The sequence below is a fragment of the Buteo buteo genome, chromosome 8 (genome assembly GCF_964188355.1).
Source record: "Buteo buteo chromosome 8, bButBut1.hap1.1, whole genome shotgun sequence".
In the NCBI taxonomy this organism is placed as follows: domain Eukaryota; kingdom Metazoa; phylum Chordata; class Aves; order Accipitriformes; family Accipitridae; genus Buteo; species Buteo buteo.
The window spans coordinates 8,064,843-8,074,886 of record NC_134178.1 but is presented as its reverse complement, the minus strand read 5'-3'; the positions used below and the strand labels follow the sequence as shown (position 1 = coordinate 8,074,886).

Genomic DNA, 10,044 nt, shown 5'->3' with positions numbered 1-10,044 from the left:
ACTAATGCTGATTAGCTCTTGGGGCACAAACCCATCTCCTTGTGTTTATTCCTCCTATATTGATAACGCTTTATTAGGAAGGATTGGTTACTTTTTCCCTACATGATATATTCTTATGTGGGAGAGCATAAACAGTCACATTTGTTACAAAATAACACACCTACTATTTATTTCCTTTTCATCCATTAAACCAGCTGTCCTACCAAAGAATAAAATCAGATTATTTGACATACACTCTTGACAAATCTGTGTTGGCTGTTCATGGGTGATGCTGGGTGTTTATTTGTAAACACTTTCTGAATGAATATTGTTTCATCATTTTGTTATTTTTTAATGGCTCTCTGGATGTTGAGCTGAGCCTGATGGACTCATAATTTCCTCAGACCTCCTGCTCTTTTCCTATCTGTAAAGGGTAGTGGGGGAGGAAGGATAGGTAATGTTTTTGCATTGGGACCTACACACACACACACACTCAATGGTCATTCAAGAACCCTCTCTATCTTCCATGGAATTCACCGAGATAATTGTTGCTAATGTTTCAAGGAATGTATTTCTTCAAATATTTCTAAACAGAACTGAAAAATAGTCTAGAAACTATTTTCATTTGATAGTGTACTGCATCCAAAGATACAGATGGAAAGATGCATGATCCCTGAAAAAACACAGAATAAAAAATGCACAGGATCCAAGGGTAAGTTATTTTAGCACTGTTAGCTTTGTCTACAGGATGCCAGTGTATATACAATAAATGTTTCCACTAGCTTTTATTTCTTTAAAAATAAACATGCCATTTTATCCCTGGCTTAGCCCATGAAAATACTGCAGAGGTCATAACACAACAAACTTTAGACTGAAGGAGATTTTGTTTCATGTGTTTTCCTATGACTACATCCCTCTGCGCTTGCTCATAAAGATCTGCCCTTAAGGAGATTTAGTCTTCATGGTCAGTCTTCTCTTGCTGCAGCCATTAGCAAATGTTAGCCATGAAAGCTAGTTTGAGAGCAAGGCAACATAAAAAGGTTTAGCTTTGCTTCCCCCTGTACCTTCATGTTTTTCAAAGAGACTGTTTCCAGTGAGTGTACAATTAAGACTGAACAAGAGAACCTCTTGTAAGGTAAGCATCTTACCTGTCCAAACATATGCCACCAAAACTGAAGCTGCAAGTGGGGCAGCCCTGGTCCTCTCTCTCAGGTATCACAGGGGGGGAATCTACACCGGAGCTTCCCCCCAACCAAAAAACAACAACCCACACCATTTGAAAGTTCTGCACGGTTTTGTACTAAGCGTCTTTCCTGTTTCCCAGGCAACTTCAGCGAGAGAGAAAAGTTCCGATGTATTTGTGTTCATTGAGTCAAATACAGCCCTGGATCAATTCTTCATGATAAAGTGGAATGAAAAGAACCCGACATTGCCATTTGCCGTGATTAAAATCCAACGGCAACTTTGCGTCAGATAACCGACACGGGTCCGTTCGCAAACAGCGAGGGAAGGAGGGTGGCGGTGGGCAGGAGTGCCCCTGCTCCTCCGGAGGAACCGCTCCGGGATGAATTCCGCGTGCCCAGCAAGGGGCAGACACCTAACACCGAAGTTACAAACCAAGGCGCAGGGCTGCCGAAAGCCGGTCAGACGCCGGCGGGAGGCGGCACCGCCCGCCAGCACTGCACCGGCCGCGCCGGGGACCCCCACGGGCGGGCTCAGCCCGGGGGAGGTTATCGCTCGCCCGGCCGGCCGGCCTTTGAGGGCAGGCCGGCCGTCCCTCCTTTCCTTTTCGGCTCGGCCCGCGGGGCTCCGACCTCCCCTCAGCCGGCGCCTGCAGGGCGGCCCGGCCGCCCCTCGCTGCCGCAGGAGGCCCCGCCCGGCCCGGCCCGGCGTGAGGCGGAGCCGCGCAGGACCCGCAGCCGCCGCCGGAACAGCCGCCGCCCGCGCCGGGGCCATGGAGGAGTTTCACCCCCACAACGACGAGGTAGGGGCCGCCGCCGCCCCTCCGACGGGGCGCGGGCTGTGGGCTGCGACCCGGGCAGGGTGCGGGGCCCTCCGCCAGCCAGCCCCCGGGCTGCCGGGGAGGCCGAGAGAGCCCGGCGGGCAGCGCTGCCGTGGGCCGGCGGCAGGCGGTAGTTGTAGGGGCGGGTTGTGAGCGGGGACCTGCGGTTCCCCGTCCTTTCGGGCACCCCCGGGGGTCGTGCGGTACCTGGGGGCCCGGCTCGGGGCTGCCCGCGGTCTTCGGTGAGCCTGTTCCAGCGCTGGGAGCTGGAAGTTCGTGCGAGGGGAAGTGGAAGCGGGGTTGGGGGGTGCTGCCGCCCGCCGCGGTGCTCTCGGTTTGCGGCCATTTTTCTTGTCTCACCCCTGGAAGGGAAAAAAAAAAATAAATTAAAAAACCAAACAACAACAAGTGCTGGGCCCGGTCTGCGCTGCAGGCTGATCCCTGCCTGCCAGAACTGAGGAGCCTTTCCCTGCCCAGGGGCCTTCCTGCGGGTCTCCAGCCACCAGTTTTCCTTAAAAAAAAAAAAAAAAAAGCTCGTAGAGACATTATTGCCCTTGAGGTTTCTGTCCGTGCCCAAGTGTTTGAAATTCGTCACTGTGAAGACGCAGATGGCACAACGGTGCGTGCCGTGTTTCCTTTGGAAGCCGAGCTAAATGCTGATGAGTAGGAATGAGCAGAAAATAGGAGGCATCGAAGCTTGCAAGGTTTTTCTGCACTTGAGAAAGTTACTTGGGTAAGCTAGTGACTGTGGCAACCAGTCTTTTTGGTACCAGGGTTGCAAAACTTTGTGTTACCATTTGGCAGCAAGATGTAACCCATGGCTTAGTAAATCCGTGACTCCAGTTAAAAACCCAGGCTGAGACCCAAAGGAAAAGATTTGCCATTTAACTTTTTGTCTTGGAGAATATTCCCATGACGAGCACAGACAGTGGTGGAATTTAAACTTTACAGAAAGTCTAAATTGAACCTGCTTCCAAGCTCACTGAGGACCGAACTTTTTGGACCCACTCAAATGTGACTAGCAAAACCACACTAAGTAACGTATGTCTGGTGCTGGGGAAAAAAGGAAGATTTTAGCGTTATACTAACAGACTACAGAATGCAAATAACCAGACACAGGGCTTGATCATTACATATTACTTAGAGTAAAGCTGCATCACTTGTTTACTTTTCTATCAAATAATAATAATTAATTTTTATTACAGATGATCTTCAATGCTGATGAGGCCCACAACATAGTTAAGGAGGTAGGGTTTAGCTAACAGTTGTATTTCAAAGAAATTCTTTACCTTACCTTGCACTATACTGAAAGCAGTTACTTTCATTGACTGTCCCAGATAAATTCAATCTTATATGAAAGTATTACTTTTATCAGATAAAGACAGAGTTTCATCTGGAGCTGCTCTAAGCTTCATCTAGTTGTTGTCTTCAACTACCTAAAGAGGAGAAGGTGGATGAGAGAAGAGAGAGACAGAATTTGTATTACAGTGGAAAGACAAGGGGCAGCAGTCACAAATTGCAATGGAAATTCACTCCAATCCTCCCCCCCCCCCCCCCGCCTTTATCCAGCTAGAGAGTAGTTAATCACTAGAGGGGTTGCAGGGCGAGCTTGTGGAGTCTCCAGCCTTAGAGATTTTTAAAACTCGACTGGACAAGGCCTTGCGCAACTTGATCAAACTTGGAAGTTAGCCTTGGTTTGAGCAGAAGGTTATACTACATAAACTTGTTATTCTAGCAGTGCTTTAACAATTTTTACACAAAAAGAGCAGGCTGAAAGTGAGTAGCCTGATGGTCTAAATTAAATACCTAGTAACTGGAAAGTGATTAATGAAGAGCCTGTGGCATACAGATGCTGTCAGGTTTTGCAGGGAAATACCATTTTGAGCAAGGAATTCCTAGAGGGGCTCTGCAGGTCCTTTCCCACCTGCCCTGTCAGGAAGGGAAAGGGCTGCACTTTCAGAACTGCTCCAGTACACAACAGCAAGTTCTCGGGCATCAGATAAACAACAATTCAACCCTTTATGTAACCGTCCCTGCCTTGAAAGGTCAAATACGGTATGACAGAGTCTGCAGACGCTGGGAGTAAAGCCAAGCATTTCTGCCTCCAGTTGAAAGCTTAAGCAGAGCTGAGGAGTTGGGTACGTTTCTGGAAGGACCAAAATCCCTGAGGGATCTTGTTGTCCCTCTTTGGTCTTCTGTTTTGTAAATGTTTGTTCCTATTGAGTCCTTCGTCCAGCTTTATACACTGTGATCAGAACTAATCGGGCTTTTTAAGATCTGGGGCACAAGTCTCTTACGCAGCCTGTTAGTGGGTGGTTAGTGCGTGGGATTCATCTTACTGAATCAGAGGAGAACGTGGTTTTATTTTACTTACCTTTTCCAGGTAAGCATTTCTTAACTGAATTTCTCAATTTTAAGAAGTATACATCAGCACATGAGAATGCAGTTCAAGAGTTACAGTTTGAGAGGAGACTTTCTGTTCAGTAAGTTTAAACAAGGGTTAGCCAATCTGTAGCTGTGGGAGAACATGCAATTTTCAGCAGTTCAGATACTTCTTGTGCTGCAAGATATGACCCTTGAGTATCTCTCTCTTTCTCTCATATCTTCCTCATCTTTTAAGCTAGGGTATGCATTTCACTGTTGTCGCTCTACCTCTGAAGATTCTGGTATATTGCTCGCAGGCTCTGAAATGTTGGCCAGCCTAAGCTGACATTATTGATTTGAGTAGTACCATTTCCATTACAGTAGCTTTGGAAAGCCCAGCTGGAGTAGGCAGTCATTAGGAACAGTGGGATGTGCTAGTATCTTCACTGGTAAATAGATCCATTCACTTAAAACTTGGTGCTTAAAGCGTATGGCTAAGGTCTTTTCTACAAGAAATGTTCACTCAGAGCCTCATTTTTCTCTCTGTAATAATGTGGTAAATATGTACTAAAAATAAGTTTCTGAGATGGATCATTTTTCTTCCCATTCAGCAACTGATACTGATGAGCTCAAGTGATTTAAAGTAATCCAATTGCCAGATAAAATTCCTCAGATTATGCAAGACATTTTAAACCTCTACATTTTGAAGTATGTTTACTGTAACTATTTTTTTCCCCTCTATTTCAGTGCATAGAAAGTGTTTTAGGCAAGGCAGATTATAATCACAACAAAGTCAACCAGTGGACTGCTGCTATAGTAGAACAGTCGCTGACACATCTGGTAAAACTCGGAAAAACATACAAGTACATCGGTAAGTACAAGCAGTCATACTCTTACCACATACAATCACAATAAATAATTGCTGAAGGGTTCATTTGAATGCAGAGCTATATTCAATAGAAAGTTTTAAACAGTAAACAAAGCAGAGCAGATACCTGAACTATTTCATTATGTAGATTTTTAGTAATACCTGTGGTAAAACCATGGTAGTTTCACCTGGGCTAAGCATGCTAGCAACACTTAGCACAGAAGATGACATGTTACACAGTCTTTCGTGACTGTTAAGCAACCCCAAAACAATAATATCAACTTTTTGGTATCACTTCAGGAAATAATTGCTTATCTTAAATAAAATTTTCAGTAGGATTAAGCTCCCTGTAAATATGGACATTTGAAAGACTTTAGTCCTGTACGCTAAGTCATGTCCCATTATATGCACGTCTGTGGAAGGGAAATGCAAATAAGTGGCAGTTTAACCCACTTTGGTCCTTTTGTGGAGCGTTGATGTAATAGCAAGTGTTTGCACTGTGTTCTGTTTTGAAACTCTTGGATTCAGATTGTCCCTGCTTTTGTGGCCATTGCAGGTCAGTCTAGAAATGCTGCCTGTTACTAGAGTGTGGTTTCAGGGAGCAGTCAGCCAGTACTTTTGGGAAAGAGCTCTCATCAAGTGCAACTTCTGCTGTGCCTGTGAGGACAGCACCTGCAGTCCCGTTCTGAGGTGCACATGACACAAGCCATATCTAAGTAGTTTAAAAGATAAAAACCATAATCCTATTAGCAAGGATTTTGTTAAACCCATTGTCTTTATGCAAGTAAAAATAATAGTGAAATGGATACCAAGTTCTTGAGGAAAATACTGGGGGCGAGGAGGGTTTCAAAAAAGGTTTTGACTTAGCTGAATGCCATCTGCTAGCCATTTGAAAATGTTACGCAGGCTTGAGTTCAGAAGTACCGAATGATTCACCTCTTCTGCTTTAATAATTAATTCCTTGATTTTATGACTGTATCTTGCAGTAACCTGTGCGGTGATGCAGAAGAGTGGAGCTGGTCTTCACACAGCAAGCTCATGCTTCTGGGATACTACAACTGATGGTAACTTTCCTCGCTCAGATTAAAAATTTGTAGTAAAAGAAATGTTACTTACTGCTCAGTTGTAATAGTTAGGTTGAACATTTTCAAGAGTGATTGTAGAAGCAGTAGCTTCCAGGAATAGATGCTTGTTTACAATCCCAGCAGAAATATTTTGTTAGCAGTCGGTGCCTGCATTAAGAGCGATTGCTTTGTAAATTATGAAGAGCAGGAGTAGAAATGCCTTCATTCTGAAACAAGAGTCAAAACATTCAATCCTCGTCAATGACCATAGATTAGTTGAAGAGGTAGTAAAACATTGCTCACAGTAAATGCAAGTGGGTACTCCTAAACATATCTGCCTGTCTGCTGTAAGGGGGCAGCACTACTTAGGAGGAGGACAGAACTTTGACAGAAATAGTTTGACTAACAGTATGTGTTTCAGTTGCTTAACTATCAGCCAGGCCTTGGATATGTTTTACTGCTTCTAAATTAGTTCTAAATGCATTTTTTCCCAGGTTCAAAGTATCATGGGGAAACAAGATTAAAATAATCTTATGTCTGTCACAGACTCAGAAAGGTCTTTTTAGAAGAGGGTACCAAGATTTAACTTTAAAATAGAGATGGCATTAGAAAGTCAACCAACGTTAAAAAAAAAAAATCATAAAATGAAGGTAAGTAGACAAGTGCAGTTTAATCTTCATGTTTCCTTGGCTTGTAAGGCATTAATAAAGTAGAAGAGGAAAAATTACAGAAGGTAGATACACGAGAATGTATTTGATCTAGTCTTTTTTCTGATTTCTCCTCTAATTATCTTGCCAATTTCAGTATGAGATTTTCAAGGATTTTTGCAAGTCCAGCTTTTAAAGAGAGATACTGAAATTGTGTTTTCCTAGAAACTGTCTTAAGCATACAAGGCTCATGTTAGGCAGTAAACAATGTACAAGTTAATGAAAATGTTTTGAGGAGTGTAGTCCATTTATAGCCAAGATGACATAATAGTATTTACCTTAAATCATAGCTGAATTATTCATACTAATTAGACATAATTGACACTGCAATAAAGTGAATGTAGTAAAGATACTGGCATTCTATTTTAATTTTGTAATAATCTCTTCTAGGAACCTGCACAGTGAGATGGGAAAACCGAACAATGAACTGCATTGTCAATGTGTTTGCTGTTGCTATTATCCTGTAGCTGACTGGAAGATAAATATAAGCAACACCGAAGCCTTTAAAAAAAAAAAAAAATCATCCAAACACATGGCTAGATATTTCAAACCATCATTTGTTTTTGTATGAGGAGCATACAGAAGCTCTCTACAGAGAGCATAGAGTCTAAGCCAGTTCTCATAGATTAATTATCTGAAAGCTAGCAAAAAGTTTAAAATATATGTATGTATCTATCTAAAGAGAAAGTTTTAGTAATTTAAATATTCAGAAGTATGTTAATGAGAAGATGCCACAAAGATCAATACAATTTATATCAAAGCTAATATCAAAGATACTTTATTCAAGAGGAACAAACCACATCAAAGGAAAGGTCAAAGGGCAAGCAAGACTTCTCAGGATTATGGTGCATTTGGGAACAAATTATAAACACAATTCAGAATGGATATACTGTAAACAATACTCGTGCTTCATGTTTGACTAAACAAAGCTAACTGTCACATTGAATGCTGGTGCTTGTGAAATTGCATGAGCATCACATTTTGGTCAAGCATGAACATTTACATTGAAATAAAATCCAGTTAAGCTTTTCCCCTGGAGGTAGAAGGTGACTTCACTGGGACAAAGGTGGAATCTACCTAGTCCTAGCAGAATTCTACTTTATCTTCAGAATGAAGAACGTAATAATTGTTATCAATTCAGGGAAACATGCTGGGATCAGACATCAGCCCTTAATTCATAGTTTATAAATCTGAAAACATTCTGAAGGTACTTAAATTTTATTTTATTCCACAGCTGCGGAATTTGTGACAAGCACTTTATTGATTCCTCATGCAGTAGCCAGGAGCTAGGGCAACAAGACTGGACCCACATTACTCCAAGTAGGATTACAGTGTTCAGAGAGGAGGCACACACATTTTTAGTGGCTCTTGTTGGCTTTGGAAGCATTTATCTTAAAGCAACATATCTGTTCTTTATAGGAGTGTTTCCTACGTTCTCTAAATCTAGAATTGGATCTTAGTCCTGTGAAATAATACAGTTAAGTTTTATGCATTAAGAATTCCCCTCCTGTAAAGATTTATGCAAGTTCTTAATTTTGCTCATCTGATGAGTCTTAACTTGAAATATTCCACGTGGAAGAAAAGCATTTGCACACATGCAAGTATTTGCTGGATTGGGGCCTACATTTTTGTTGATTAATGCACAAATTATATGACAAAGAGATGTATCAATACCAAAAATGCCTAAATGATTGCTGCCACTAAGTGGCAGCTACATTAAGTTGTTTTCTCAGATGCTGCTTAAGGATAGAATTTTTGCTCTATTACTCTGTGTCTTTGGAAGAGACTGGTAACTACCTAACAGCTAACATAAGGCTGTTTTGGATTTTAACAAATGAATATTAAAGCACTACTACACAGTTTTGTTTGGGTTTTTGGTTTTGGTTTGTTTTTTTTTTTTCAGATAACTGACTATTAGGGCATGTAGCAAGTGTCCTGTACACAGAACAAGCTAAAAACCATTTCATTGCTTAAATTGTGTATACATATTGCTAGTATGAGACTACAGAAGGAACACGTGTACATGTAATTCACAATACCATTCAAAATCTCTTGCTTTGCAGACAAATAAGAGTACCGCTTTTACCTAAGTGCAAGTAACATTAATACTGTAACATTGCATTTGCCTAACAGGCAAGTGTAGCGTGAAGATGTATGTGTACGTTGTACTGACCTTCAAATGTATAATAATTTAACGTTAATTTGGGTTAGGACAGCAGTTTCCGAACTAGGTGCCAGCATCCAAGAGCCGAGTTGTGGAACTGACGAAAATGCAGTAGTTTCACTGATATTTGGGATTGTGCAAAGTGAAAAAATAAGTGGGGTAGCAACTGGAAAAAGGTTTGGTACAATTGATACTGTTTAAGAAGTGGGTGAGTAAAAATAGTGGTGGCTGTTATCCCCCCTTTAATGGGCATTTGGGTGCCATGGTCAGAAGAAATATTCCAAATAGCCACTTGTAATCTCATTTGGGATTTTTGCTTTACTTGAAAACAAGATGCACTGAGTAAGACTATCAGTTTAATGAGGCTTGGTGAAGGTTCTGCTGCAGAAGAAACCTAGAAAATATGGCTTAATTATAAGACTGCTTCATTTTTCTTTCTACCAAAAAAAAAAAAATAAAGTTTTGCCTTAGTTGTATTTTTGCCTTGTGTTCTTGATCAATATAAATAGGAACTGAGGAAAATACTCCTCTTGCTTTCCTTCCCTTGTATACAGTAGTGAGAACTTGGGAAATTTATTGAAGTTGTGTGTGCATTTTAGGGACAAGACCTTGTCAAAGGCTAGTTCCCAGACTTGGCCTAATTTCTTACACCTCTTGTCTACTGTTCCTCTTACTGTTTGTCTTGATGATGCAAGTTAAAAGTTTTGTTAGTCCATAAAGGTTATTAAGAAACTTGGGGAAAAGTATTTTCATTCTCCATTGTATCCTAGTGAGTTTAACTTCTTTCCTGTCTTTCTTTTCCCCATCCTCTGTGGGTGCAAACAGCTACTTGTATTTAATATAGCTCTCAAAACAAATGCTGAATACCATTAGTTGCTTTTCCAAGTAGCTTGTTT

The 10,044-nt window shown here is 41.6% G+C and overlaps 1 protein-coding gene across 2 annotated transcripts; it reads left to right on the top strand.

Moving 5' to 3' along the window:
* The first annotated feature begins 1,841 nt into the window (after window positions 1-1,841).
* On the top strand, window positions 1,842-9,624 carry DYNLT3 (dynein light chain Tctex-type 3). Of its 2 annotated transcripts, none has more exons than XM_075033548.1 (5): window positions 1,842-1,963; window positions 3,187-3,228; window positions 5,093-5,216; window positions 6,200-6,277; window positions 6,772-7,339. In XM_075033548.1, the coding sequence occupies exons 1-5, from the start codon at window positions 1,934-1,936 to the stop codon at window positions 6,804-6,806; spliced, it is 309 nt and encodes a 102-aa protein (XP_074889649.1). In that variant the 5' UTR covers window positions 1,842-1,933; the 3' UTR covers window positions 6,807-7,339. The 2 variants fall into 2 exon arrangements, with proteins under 2 accessions (XP_074889649.1, XP_074889648.1); XM_075033547.1 differs by lacking the exon at window positions 6,772-7,339 and adding an exon at window positions 7,375-9,624 and having other exon boundaries at window positions 1,854-1,963.
* Window positions 9,625-10,044: the final 420 nt, after the last annotated feature.

Coding starts and splice junctions, on each gene's coding strand:
- DYNLT3 (XM_075033547.1), top strand. CDS start 1,934: ATGGAGGAGTTTCACCCCCACAACGACGAG. Junction 3,229..5,092: donor CCCACAACATAGTTAAGGAG/GTAGGGTTTAGC, acceptor CCTCTATTTCAG/TGCATAGAAAGTGTTTTAGG. Junction 5,217..6,199: donor AAAAACATACAAGTACATCG/GTAAGTACAAGC, acceptor TGTATCTTGCAG/TAACCTGTGCGGTGATGCAG.